At 42.1% G+C, this 13,290-nt stretch overlaps 1 protein-coding gene and 2 pseudogenes across 1 annotated transcript; 2 read left to right on the plus strand and 1 right to left on the minus strand.

Moving 5' to 3' along the window:
* The first annotated feature begins 1,648 nt into the window (after positions 1-1,648).
* On the plus strand, positions 1,649-5,969 carry BCL2L10 (BCL2 like 10). The gene is made up of 2 exons (XM_047863724.1): positions 1,649-2,244; positions 5,375-5,969. Exons 1-2 carry the CDS (start codon positions 1,789-1,791, stop codon positions 5,495-5,497), a joined length of 579 nt encoding a protein of 192 aa, XP_047719680.1. The 5' UTR covers positions 1,649-1,788; the 3' UTR covers positions 5,498-5,969.
* LOC125169185 (uncharacterized) lies at positions 4,059-4,153 on the minus strand (annotated as a pseudogene).
* Positions 5,629-9,041, plus strand: LOC125168047 (T-complex protein 1 subunit delta-like; annotated as a pseudogene).
* Positions 9,042-13,290: the final 4,249 nt, after the last annotated feature.

Raw genomic sequence — 13,290 nt, forward strand, 5'->3', positions numbered from 1 at the left:
GCAACTGCCCAAGAATCAATGTAGATCTGTACTCTGGCCATCTCTCACTCCAGACCTAGTGGACAATCAAATATCTGGCTTGAATCCCTGTCCACTGGGAGGATTTTCCTTTACCACTGTCTTCACAGTCACCCCTGAGTGGGGTTGTGATGCTACAGCTGTCCACTCTCATGTGGTACCAGCACATCATATAGACCATCTGCAATGGGTCCCTCAGTCAACTGATCCTAAGCAATCCCTTGGAGGCCACAGGCATGGAATGAGGGAGGGGGCAAAGCAACAGGAGTTGGTGTTGTAGGAGTCTGAGCCACCTGCTCATGCAATTTACTTGTACTTTATAGACCCCCCCCCCGAGTTCAGGCATATATATATTTACACATGATGACAGATTGCTGCTGTGTATGTCCAATGTATGTCTAGGTAGGTCAGACAACATTCACATAATGAGAGCTCAAGTTACATGGTCAGTACTGTGGTTAGCCATTCAACTTCTACCAAGGTCCAGTAGCAAGCCAGAACCTGCTTCTTGAAAGAGTAGCTACCTGCAGAAGAGGACATAGATTTGCTTTGAAAACCTAGAGGTCTGTGCTATAATTCTCCTATTGGTGTTTGCTGGAGGCTACATACAGCATCCCTATTTGACACATTAAGTATCATGGGATCTATTGGATCATAAGACCCACGTGGTAGACCAGCTTGTACTATAGCCTGCATATGCTACAGAACCTTCTCTTGTCCTCCCCAATCCACTAGGCTGTATAGATGGGTTGAAGTCACACTCATATGTGGTGTATGTTGCCTCCAAAATCCAAAAGGACCTACCAGGTGTTGTACCTCTTTTTTCTTGTAAGTGATACAAGATGCAGGAAACTCATCTTTCACCCTGAACGGGATATTTCAACATACCCCAGACCACTGAACCCCCAGAATTTTCAATGAGGATACCAATTCTGGATCAGTCTGGGTCCAATCAGGAGAAAGAAGCCATACAGTATCATGAACAGAGAAAGGTTAATATAAGAAGTATTAACTAAAATATGGGATCAGAATAATGAGGAATTGACCAATAAAAAGTAAAGAGAATTCTATGCAATATAAGAACAGTAGGTACCAGAAGCAGCCACTATCCTGGAGCTGAGTACTGAACCAATCCAACTATAGTGATAATTAAACCCTACTGTGATGGCTTCTTTCTTTGTTTCATCACTAGGGTTCTTGAGAACAGGGACCACGTGCTTTGTTCTCCATTACATCTCCTGTGCTAACAGGCTCTGAATGAACAAATACAGCCAGCATTGGCACTCCAGCAGCCTGCAGGAGACTTATCCTTTTTCCTGCCGCATATGCCAGATCCAAAGAAAGGTATCTCCAACATACACCTGGGTGCTTCTGTCCAATCGGGAGATGCTGATAATCCTTGCAAGGGAGTCGTCAGTGGAGCGCTATGTGTAGCCTTAGTCAATTTCTTCTTAAAATGAGGAGGCAAAAATCTAGCCCAACTTCCCAGACTGTCCCCTCCGGGCTCTTAGTCCCCAGGCCCAGAGCTAAACAGTAAGCCCAAAGAAGCCTCACTGTTTCTGATCGCTCTGCGAACGCGTGCACACCACTGGACCTGGCCTTTGGGACCAGAACAGGTGCACACGGGATTCCCATCAAAGCCTCCTCTCCAGACCTAGAAAAACAACTGCCCGGCAGAATCCGGGAGGGGCGTGCCGGCCCCTCCCTGGGCGGAGGCGCAGCCAGGCCTAGAAAACAGCGTCGGGTCGGGCCCCCGGCAGCGGTTAGGTCATGGCTGACGCGTTGAGGGAGCGCACGGCGCAGCTACTGACTGACTACCTGGAGTACTGCGCCCGGGAGCCCGGCAGCCCCGCGCGGACGCCGTCCACGCCCGAGGCCGCGGTGCTGCGCTACCTGGCCGCCCAGATACGGCAGCGCCACCAGCGTTTCTTGTCGGCTTACCGCGGCTACCGCGGAAACCGCGTGGAACTGGTGGCGCGGTTGGAGCAGGATTTACTCTCCAACCCCCAAACCCTCAGTTGGGGCCATGTGGTAGCGCTCTTGACCTTCGCGGGGACACTGCTGGAGAGACCGCCGCCGGGGACCTACTTGAACCTGACGCCGGGCCAGCAACAGGAGCTGGAGTGGGAGACCAACGTTGGCCAGGACTGCCAGCACCTGGTGGCTTTGCTCTGCAATCGGCTCACCGGACGGCATCGCGCCTGGCTGGAGGCTCACGACGGCTGGGTGAGGCATGGGGAGGGGGGTACCTGGGGTGTGGGGACCAGGCAGGCAGCCAGGGACGCGCCCACGTGGCCGGCACCGGGAGGGACCGCATGGCGTCAGCCTGATGGGTTCCTTTCAGCACGACGAGGACATTTTGTGTAAAGTCCTGCTTTCTCCTCTCTTGGTGATGACAGATGGGCAGAAACCGCTCTTGCTAGCCGGCTGTCTTATTAGCTCATTATGAAGCAGCGGTGCATGAGCTGGTTTGCACACTTGGGCCTTACCCTTGCAGGGTCCTAGGAGTTTTAGGATGCGCCCACGTTGGGTCTGGATGCTTTGCTCATATAGAGATCCCCAAACTGGTAGAGTCAGCAGTGGAGTGACCCTGGGCCAGGTGGATTCTTTCTCCTCTGCCTATTAAACCTTTGGAGAGACAGGCCCCACAGCGCTGCAGGTTAGAGAGCACCAGCCTAAAACGTTAAGAATGAAAAGGCATCCTGTGGCTGAGCTCCCAACACCACTCCGGAGGAGCTGAGGCCAGAGGTGTTGAAGTGTGTGCAGGCACCCAATGGTGGTATTGTCTCTGGATTCCTTAACTCCAATCCACTGCACCCAGCCCTTAATTGGGTGATAACCAGGTGCTTTGGCTTTCAGCTGTAGGTCATTGATCTGTGGTGTGAGCTAGAGGGGCAGGACATTGCCTTGCAGCTCCTAAATCTATTTAATGATCAAGGAAAGCCCACCACCCTTCAGTAAGAGGGTAGCATGCCTCTCGATTTGAGTTAAACTGTTCCTTTCCTCTCTTCCTACTGAAGTTGAATCAAGGACTGCAGTGACCCAGGTTATAGAATAAATATAACCAAACTATTAAAACCAACAATTAAAATAAAATCCAAGAGGAGCGCCTGGGTTGTTCAGTCGGTTAAGAGGCTGACTTCTCAGGTAATGATCTCAAGCTAGTGAGTTTGGGCCTTGCATCAAGTGAGTTCAGGCCTGGCATCAGTCTTTCTGCTGTCTGTGCATAGCCCCTTCAGATCCTCTCTTTCCCTCTCTCTTTGCCCCTTCCCCCACTCTGTGTGTGTGTGTGTGTGTGTGTGTGTGTGTGTACGCGCACGCGTGCGGGCGCTCAAAAATAAACATCAAAAAAATCTGAAGAGTTAAGGAAGACCCTGCAGGAAATTTAGCCTCCTGTTGGCAGTTGGCATCACCTGTGGTGGTGAATTGGATTCCATCTGTGGAGGAGAGGTAGTATCTGAATCAGAACCTTGACCTTAGATGAACAACTTGAGGTGTTAGCATTAGTTCCTGCATTCTTACTGGTGTGTATGCTGGTCTTCAACCATCCAGGCCTATGATCGCTAAGAAGCCCACCTGAGCCATTTGTCTTAAGAAGGCATTTGGCCCCTGAGGACCCTCTGCACTTCAAGAGGAAACTGGGAGGAGGTCATTATTTTCATTTTGGCTAAATAACATTGACTAAGGAATAATCCTTTAACATCAAGAAGCTCCTATTCCCCCAACTGTGTAAAAGGGACATGCCCACACCTCTCCCCTACAGTTAAAATGCCACTATCTGGACTTCCATTCCTTTCCTCTCTCTTTCTCTGAATGGAGCTGCTTGCTTTATTGTCTTAGGTGATAGTTTTCAACCTAGTGATTTGCCAGTTTCCCAAATGGCATCTGCCCTTTGCTCAGGAAAGAGCATGATAGTCTACCTTCCTCTTAGGTTTTTTTTTCTTTGAATTTTTTTTATTTTTATCTTTTTCATTTAAAATTCCAGTGTAATTAACATACGGTGTTAGATACACACGAACTCAGATGTATACTATAGTGATTAAAATACGGAATGCTTCATGAATTTACATGTCATCCTTGCCCAGAGGCCGTGCTAATCTTCCAGTTTTAATGTAAGTGTTGCCAAAGCAAGCACTTTTTTAAAAAATTGAAGTATAGTTGACATACAATATTATATTAGTTTAAAGGTATATGACAGTGTGATTCAGCAGTTACATTATGGAATTCTCAACATAAGTCTGTCACCATACAAAGCTATTAAATATTGACTGTATTCTCTGTGCTCTACCTTTCGTTCCTGTTTTGTTTAATTTTATAACTATTAATCCCCTTGACCTATTTTGCCTATTTCCCCACCCTGCTCCCCTCTCACAACCACCACTTTGTGTTCTGTGTTTATAAGTCTATTTCTGTGTTGTTTGTTGAGTTCTTTTGTTCTTTAGATTGCACATGAAATGTTTTTTGTCTTTTCTCTGACTTATTTCACCTAGCATAATGCCCTCTAGGCCTATCTAGGTTGTTGCAAATGGCAAGATCTCATTCTTTCTTATGGCTAAGTAATATTCCATTATGTATACATACCACATTGCCTTTATCCATTCATTCGTCGATGGACACTGGAGTCATTCTGTAGTTTGGCTATTGTAAATACTGCTGTAATGAACATAGGGGTGCATACCTCTTTTTGAATTAATGTTTTTTTTTCTTCAGGTAAATACCCAGAAGTGGAACTTCAGGGTCCTATGACATTTCAACTTTGGAATTTTTGGAGGAACTGCCACAGTTTTCTATAGCGCTGCACCAATTTACATTCCCACCAACAGTTCTCTTTTCTATACACTCTCTTTTCTATATACCTGTTCTATACAGCAACGTTTGTTATTTTATGTTTTTGATACTAGACACTCTGTGGTGAAGTGACCTCTCATGATTTTGATTTGCATTTTCCCTAATGATTAGTGGTGTTGAGCATCTTTTCCTGTGTCTATTGGCCATGTGGATGTCTTTGGAGAAATGTCTGTTCAGGTCCTCCACCCATTTTTCATTAGATTATTTGGTGGGAAGGGAGATTGGTATCCTCTTAGCTTTTGAAAACAAGTCAAAAGAGGAGTATTCGTTCTGTGACATAGTTAAGTGTCTCCTATTTCCTTCTTTCTTCTATGTTGGACTATTTCTTACAAATCCTAACTCAAAAGTTCCTAAGTACAAGTTGCCTCCTGGTCAGTATTTACTTTTTTCTACTTTTTAAATTCGGGAGTTATCTTACTATTGAATCCGAAGCTCCAGTGTGTTTTATTGAGTTCAGATGTGGGGCATTATGAAGCCATCTAATTCCCCTTCTCCCTCCCCCTTGTAGGATGGCTTTTGTCTCTTCTTCTCACCCATGCTGCCATCTTCTTGGAGAAGACTGCTGGTCCAGGCTCTTCTGTCATGCTTTACAGTAATGATCTTAATCTACTTCTGGAGAAGATTATTGTGAGTTCTAACATTTTTAGCCCATTTCTACCTGCCTGTGACCAGCCAACCGAATCTGAGATGTGAGAGAATAGAACAGAGTAAACCATGCTCTGAGACATTTTCACCTGCGTTGATCTGAGGAGTCCTGTGGTGATGACTCAGAGTTTTAACTCCTGGCAAGTATCAGAGGTATTAGGACAAAGGTACAAATGGCTCTTCTTTGGGGGAAATGGATTCTCAAGGCTCATTGCTCTAAAGAATTGCGGAAGAAACTACAAATTTTGTTTAGTAGGGAACATGGTGCTTTTTGCTACATTTGGATAAGAGTGAATATGTGTCCACAATTTGTGCTTCTGCTGACTGATTCATCAAGGCAGTCTGTCAGGGGTGAAATACCAAAAGCCCTCCAAGTCCCACTTTGACAAGGAATGTAATATTTAAAACTTTTATAAGGAATTCTTTCTAAATCCTTTGAAACCTAATTACTAATTCTACCTTTCTGGATTTTATATATTTTTCTGACTTCAATAAATTGTTAACTATCTTTAGATATTTAATAAATTTATATCTCTTTTTAAAAATGTTTGTTTTCTTTGGAATTCAATAAGACATTATTCTTAGGAGTAACTTGAATGGATGAAAATTTTCTTTTACTGTCTTTTAAAATATACATATAATTCTGTATTTAAAATTTTTTTTTCAACGTTTATTTATTTTTGGGACAGAGAGAGACAGAGCATGAACGGGGGAGGGGCAGAGAGAGAGGGAGACACAGAATCAGAAACAGGCTCCAGGCTCTGAGCCATCAGCCCAGAGCCCGACGCGGGGCCTGAACCCACAGACCGCGGGATCGTGACCTGGCTGAAGTTGGACGCTTAACCGACTGCGCCACCCAGGCGCCCCTATAATTCTGTATTTTAAATGTTTAATCAATACACAAGCTCATAAGAAGTTCTTTTCTTCCACCTTCTACTCTGCAGTTAATCCACCACCTGCAAGGTGATGGAGAGGAAAACTTTACCCTCTTAGCTTCTCCAGCTGAGGACTGTGAATTTAGCAGACACAAGACTGATTAACAAGTGAAAAATATATGGACCTTCTTTGCTGTTTTTACAGGAGACTTTATAGAAAAGTGAAAACTTCAAAGAAGTGTGTAGATTCAGGACTTACCATTTTAACAAAGAGTGATAAATTGTGAAACAAGTAGGCAAAGGAAAGGGGTTGGACTTCTAGAGGTGGTATATTCTGGGGAAAGTGACTAGGAAATTGATGGGGGAAAACCAGTGGAAGATAAGGGTTATTTTAGTCAAGTTCACACAGATGGTTCTTGGTGTGGATTACCTTCTCCAAGGATGAGTTTTCTCCCCTTCCTGGTATAAGAGGGCATGTTTCTCAGGGCACCTGGCTGGCTCAGTCAGTAGAACGTGCAACTCTTGATCTCAGGGTTTTGCATTTGACCCCCACATTAGGGATAGAGATTACTTCAAAAAATCTTTATAAAAAGGGCACCTTTCTCACAGAAAATTTATGCCATACTTTTAGGCAGAAAAGTGGAGGGCAGAGAGCCCTTCCTGTATGTGCTATTTCTCGGTTGCCTTCAGTTCAAAACAATATGCCAAAGTTTTATATTTTGGAGTGACCTGTTCTAATCCACTTCAGTGGTTCACAGGGCTCACCATTATTCTGTAGCGAGCCGGAATCCACATCCATCTGTCCTTTCTGAGCCCACCCAGGCCCGCTAAGCTTGCCATATCCAAACGGGTACTCTGGAGCCAGTGCTTACCAGGGCTACCAGCAGCCCCAAGAAAAGCACCTATGAGGACCACAGCAAGCTAACCCAAATCTACTTGAACTTCTCCATGGCGAAAGTTGTTGCTGATGCTACCAGAATAAGCCTGGGACCAAAAGGATAAAATGATTAAAGATGGGAAAGGTGATTTGACCATTACGACTGATGGCACCACCATTCTGACACAAATGTAAGTGTTGCATCCAGCAGCCAGAAGGCTGAGGAAGCTGTCTGAGGCTCAAGATAAAGAAGCATGAGGTGGCACCACATTGGTGGTCATCACTGCTGGTTTTCTTAGACTTGAGTATCAAGCTTTTTCAGAAAAGGATTCACCCAACCATCCTTTCCAAGGCATTCCAGAAGGAATTGGAAAAGGAGGGTATATTGAAATCTTAACACGTCTTGACCCATGGAACTAGGTGACAGAGAAACTTAGATATTGCAGCCACTTCATTGATCTGAAAGGTTTTCTGTGTTTAAGTTTGCTTTCTCCAGTAAGTGGAAATGCAGTGAAGGAAGTGAATGACTCAGCCACTGCTACTGGTGTAGATCTTACAGATACCAAAGTAGTTAAACCTTGAGGGCATTGTGCCAAGTAAAATATAGTCTGATGAAGAAAGACAAATACTGATGATCTCTTATAGGTATAATAAAAAAAAACCTGAAAAATTGAAAAAAACCAACATCATTGATACCAGGTTGGTAGTTACCAGGGGCAGGGAATGGGTGATCAGTTTTGTTTTAGTTTAAATAAATGTTTTTATGTATGTATAGATATGCTGTATGTATAGTTATGTATGTATAGTTTATATATAAACTATATATAGCTTAAATGTATAAAGAAACTGGGTGGGACAAATGATGACTGCAAGTTGGTGGAAGGGCTGGTTCTCACCCAAAAGATGAGCTAACCAGATTTGAAAAGGCTAAGATTGGGCTTATTCAGTTTTCCTTATCTGCTCCCAAAACGGATAAAGATAATCACATAGTAGTTTCTGATATGCCCAGATGGGCCCAGTGCTAAGAAGAGAGAGCCTGTATTCTAAATTCAGTGAAGCAAATTTTTAAAACTGGTTGTAACGTTCTCCTAAAGAAGTCTATTCTTAAGAGATGCTCTCTGTGATCTTGCATTACATTTCCTGAACAAATGACGATCATGGTGGCTAGGGATATTGGAAGAGAAGACACTGATGTCATCTGTTAGACAACTGGATCCAAGCCAGTTGCTCATATTGACCAATTCACCAGTAACATGGTAGATTTTGCTGAGCTGGCTGAGGGGATAAAACTGTTCAAGATCACTGGGAAAAAGTTCTAACTGTGCATGGTCCTAAAAAATGGTGACTGAAGAAGCTGAGTGCTCCATTCATGATGCCCTATGTGTTATTTGCTGTTCAGTGAGGCAAGAGCTTTTATGAGAGGTGGTACTCCAGAAACAGAGTTGGCACTATGGTTAACAGAATATCCATGAACATTGAGTGGTATGGAATCCTGTGTTCTAATGCAGCTGTAATGGAAGTCATTCCATCTACACTAACTGAAGCTGCTGGCCTGAATCCCATTTCTGCAGTACTAGAACTAAGAAACTGGCATGCCCAAGGAGAAAAACTACAGGCACTAATGTCCAAAAGGGTGGTATTTGCAATTATTTTGGAAGAACTTTGTTGTCCAGCCTTTGCTGGTTTCAGTCAGTGCACTGATTCTAGCAACCAAAACTGTCTGGAACATTGTACAAATTGATGATGTGGCTAACAGTAATCTGGGTAACACTGGCTGACTGGCATCGTCATGGCCACTGATAGTGTGGCTGGAGTAGGAGACAGATTTGGTGTTCCTTGTTCTTCCATTTGGCATTTGCTTGAAATGGTATTTACACAACCTAACGAAAATACTAAATACGTGGTTTTAAAAAATAGTATGGTATCCCTCCAGGCCTTCCTGGCTATTACTAAAACTGGACCTGCTCTTGTGACTAGTCTTGTGAACCCTTTGTCTTCAGAACATTTGGCTCTGCCTCGCTGTTCTGTCCCAGGCGTCAGCACACAGCCCACTTCAGATCCTGTCTCTGTCTCTGTCTCTCTCTCTCTCTCTGCTGCACCCCCCTCAAAAATAAACATTAAAAATATCCTTGGCAATTTTTGTGAATTGTTTAAAGTGAGTTCTGAAAAACCCTTTATAAAGAATCCATTCAGACACTGCTTTAGAATTTTTATTAGAATGGGAATGGATTATAGATTAATTTGGAAATAAGTATCTTTACAACATTTTGTCTTTCCTTCTAAGAACATAAACTCTTGCTTCATTTTTTTTGGTCTCTTAGGATTTCCTTCAAGAACCTTCCAGGTTCTGTGTTCTTAGGTGTCTTCCAACACTTTGCGTTCCATGGCTATTGCGAATAGAATCTAGAGAGGGTATTTTGTCTTCCCCATTTCCCCTAACACCCTCAGTTTTCTTAGGGGAAACTACCTCTGCTTTGTTCTTAGAACTTGTGGTTCTGGTGAGATTGACTCCTCCCTACGTGACCCTATTTTAAGTTCAGAAGAATGACCCAGACCTGACCTAACAGTGAAAGTAACAGGACTCAATTTTAAGATTTCTGTGGACACTATTAAATGAGACTTTTTCTCATCTGGGGTGTGTTCAGTGCATGGAGAGAGCCTGCCTGGAAGAGAAGACCTCACAGGACAGAAGTCAGAGATTTGGGGTAGGATGGAATGTGGAGAAACAGTAAGAAATTGAATTAGATTCTAAATCCGGCTATTATGAACACTCAATAGTTCTAGCTAATGTTTCTTTCCTAATATTTCTCACTCTTGTCTTGGTTAGTTGTATAGGTTAGTGAATGTGTGTGATAGTTGTTTTCTATGTACTAGAAAATTCCCTTGATTTTGGTTGATGGCCTTCCTTTCTTCCAGCCCTTTTTTTCACTTTTCACAGCATTTTAGGAGGGTGGAGTCATGGAGCCATTGCTCAAATGATAATTTAATCTAGGACCTGTCAGAGTTTTTGAGTAAATTAAGGATTACACACACGTGTTAATTATCTGTAGTAAGAAACAATATCCTAAAGGTGAGCATCATTGACATTGCTGAGTTATGAGGCATTCCACTTTGGGAGAGTGTTGTTGTTGTTGTTTTAAGTTTGTTTATTTTGGGAGAAAGAGAGAATCCAAAGGAGGCTCTGCACTAATGGTGCAGAGCCTGACGCAGGGCTTGAACTCACAATGAGATCATGACCCGAGCTGAAACCAAGAGTTGGACATTTATCCAACTGAGCCATGCAGACACACTGGGATAATGTGTTTTTACTACAGTATCTAACTTCAAGACAAATCATGTTCTCATTGTTTTTAGCATGTGGCTGCTTTATTCCATAAACTAAGTAGTTTGGGCTCCTAAGAGGAAGAGGATTATCATGATGTGCTACTGATGAATGTGACCATTCAAGGCACTTTTGGAGTGCTGAGTTAAAGTGCATTTTCAAGTGATGATCTTTCCCATAAGCCAGTAAAGCATTGGGACTCTTAAATTTTTGCTTAGTCTGTTGCCTACTCAGAAGAATGATATGTCTGTTATGGAAGAATAATATGTTACTATCTTCTCTCAAGTTCTTCCTGCATTTTTAGAATCTAGAGGGGCACTTCGGGGTAAATGTTGTTTGCTTCAAACTCCATTTTCTTCCAGTTTTACCTTCCCTGTAAACTTGAAGTTTTTTAGGATGCTATTTGCCTCTATCATCTTCTTGCTTGTTTTCCCAACTACACAGCTATCAATTCCAGGATGTATTTTTTGTATTTTTTTTCTTTTTTGGGGGTTGTTTTATAATTTAAAAAAAAATGTTTTTTTTAATGTTTATTTTTGAGAGAGACAGAGAGACCGAGAGAGACAGAGTGTGAGTGGGGGCAGAGCAGAGAGAGAGGGAGATCTGAATCTGAAGCAGGCTCCAGGCTCTGAGCTGTCAGCACAGCAGGGCTCGAACCCACGAACTGTGAGATCATGACCTGAGCTGAAGTCAGACACTTAACTGACTGAGCCACCCAGGAGCCCCAAGGGTTATTTTAGGTTTTTAAAAAATATATATTATTGCTTAATTTCAGCATAATTAACATATAATGTTTCAGGTGTACAACATAGTGATTCAACAATTCTATATGTTACTCAGTGCTCATGATGGTAAATGTACTTTTAATTCCCTTCACCTATTTCACCCATCCTTCCATAACTTCCCCTCTGTAACCATCAGTTTGTAATCTGTATTTAAGATTCTGTCTTTTGCCTCTTTTTTTCTTTGTTCATTTGTTGTGTTTCTTAAATTCCACGTGAGTGAAATCATATGGTATTTGTCTTTGACTTCTTTCACTTAGCATTATACTTTCTAGATCCATCCATGTTGTTGCAAATAGCAGGTTTTCACTCTTTTTTATGGCTGAGTAATCTGTTGTGTGTGTGTGTATGTATGTGTACATACATACACACACACCACATCTTTATTCATTCATCTAAACACTTGGGTTGTTTCCGTATCTTGAGTATTACAAGTCAACACTGGGGTGCATCTGTCTTTTCTAATTAGTGTTTTTGTATATTTTGGGTAAATAGTAGTGGAATTACTACATTATATGGTATTTCTATTTTTAATTTTTTCAGGAACTTCCCTACTGTCTTCAACAGTGCTTAACCCAGTTTGCATTCCCACCAACAATGCAGAAGAGTATCTTTTTCTCCACATCCTCACCAACACTGTTGTTTCTTGGTTTTTTATTTCAACTATCCTGACAGGTGCGAGGTGATTTTTCATTGTGGTTTACATTTGCATTTCTCTGATGATTAGTGATGATGAGCATCTTTTCACATGTCTGTTGGCTATCTGGATGTCTTCTTTGGAGAAATGTCTGTTGTCTTCTGCCCATTTTTAATTGGCTTATTTGCTTTTTTTGGTGTTGGGTTGCATATGTTTTTGAATATTTTAAATACTAAACCATTATAGATTTCATTTGCAAATATTTTCTCCCATTCAGTAGGTTGTCTTTGTTTCGTTGTTTCCTCTGCTATGCAAAAGCTTTTTATTTTGATGTAGTCCCAATAGTTTTGTTTCCCTTGCTTCAGATGACATATCTAGAAAAAGTTAGTACTGCCAATGTCAGAGCAATTACTACCTGTGCTCTTCTAGGATTTTTATGGCTTCAGGTCTCACATTTAGGTCTTGAATCCATTTTTAGTTTATTTTTATGTGTGGTGTAAAAAAGTGGTTGTGTTTCATTCTTTTGCATGTAGCTGTCCAGTTTTCCCAACACTATTTGTTGAAGAGCCTGTCTTTTTCCTCATTGCATATTCCTGCCTCCTTTGTCATAGATTCATTGACCATATCATCATGGGTTTATTTCTGGGCTCTCTATTCTGTTCCACTGATCTATGTATCTGTTTTTGTGCCAGTTCCATATTGTTTTGATTACTAAGCTTTGCAGTATATCTTTTTCTTTCTTTCTTTCCTTTTTTTTTTTTTTTTTTGTAACGATTATTTACTTTGAAAAGACAGAGAGTACAAGTCAGGGGCAGAGAGAGAGAAAGACACAATCTGAAGCAGGCTTCAGACTCTCTGAGCTGTCAGCACAGAGTCTGATGCAGGGCTCGAACCCATGTAACACAACATCATGACCTGAGATGAGGTTGGATGCTTAACCAATTGAGCTACCCAAGTGCCCTTACAGTATATCTTGAAATCTGGGATTGTGATCGCTCCAGTTTTGTTCTTCTTCCTCAAGATTGCTTTGGCTCTCTTTATGGTTCCACACAAATCTTAGAATTAATTGTTCTAGTTCTGTGAAAAATGCTGTTGGTATTTTGACAGGGATTGCATTAAATCTGTAGATTGATTTGAGTAGTACGGACATCTTCACAATATACTTCCAATTCATGAGCATGAAATATCTCTCCATTTGTGTCCTCTTCAGTTTCTTTCATCAGTGTTTTATAGTTTTCAGAGTACAAGTCTTTCACCTCTCTGGTTAAGTTTATTCCTAGGTATTT

This window comes from Prionailurus viverrinus, chromosome B3 (genome assembly GCF_022837055.1).
Source record: "Prionailurus viverrinus isolate Anna chromosome B3, UM_Priviv_1.0, whole genome shotgun sequence".
Classification (NCBI taxonomy): Eukaryota; Metazoa; Chordata; class Mammalia; order Carnivora; family Felidae; genus Prionailurus; species Prionailurus viverrinus.

Bases quoted from the DNA above. Each gene is read 5' to 3' on its own strand.
- BCL2L10 (XM_047863724.1), top strand. From the start codon at position 1,789: ATGGCTGACGCGTTGAGGGAGCGCACGGCGCAGCTACTGACTGACTAC. The intron at 2,245-5,374 runs GTGAGGCATGGG...TCCCCCTTGTAG, and splicing joins TGGAGGCTCACGACGGCTGG to GATGGCTTTTGTCTCTTCTT.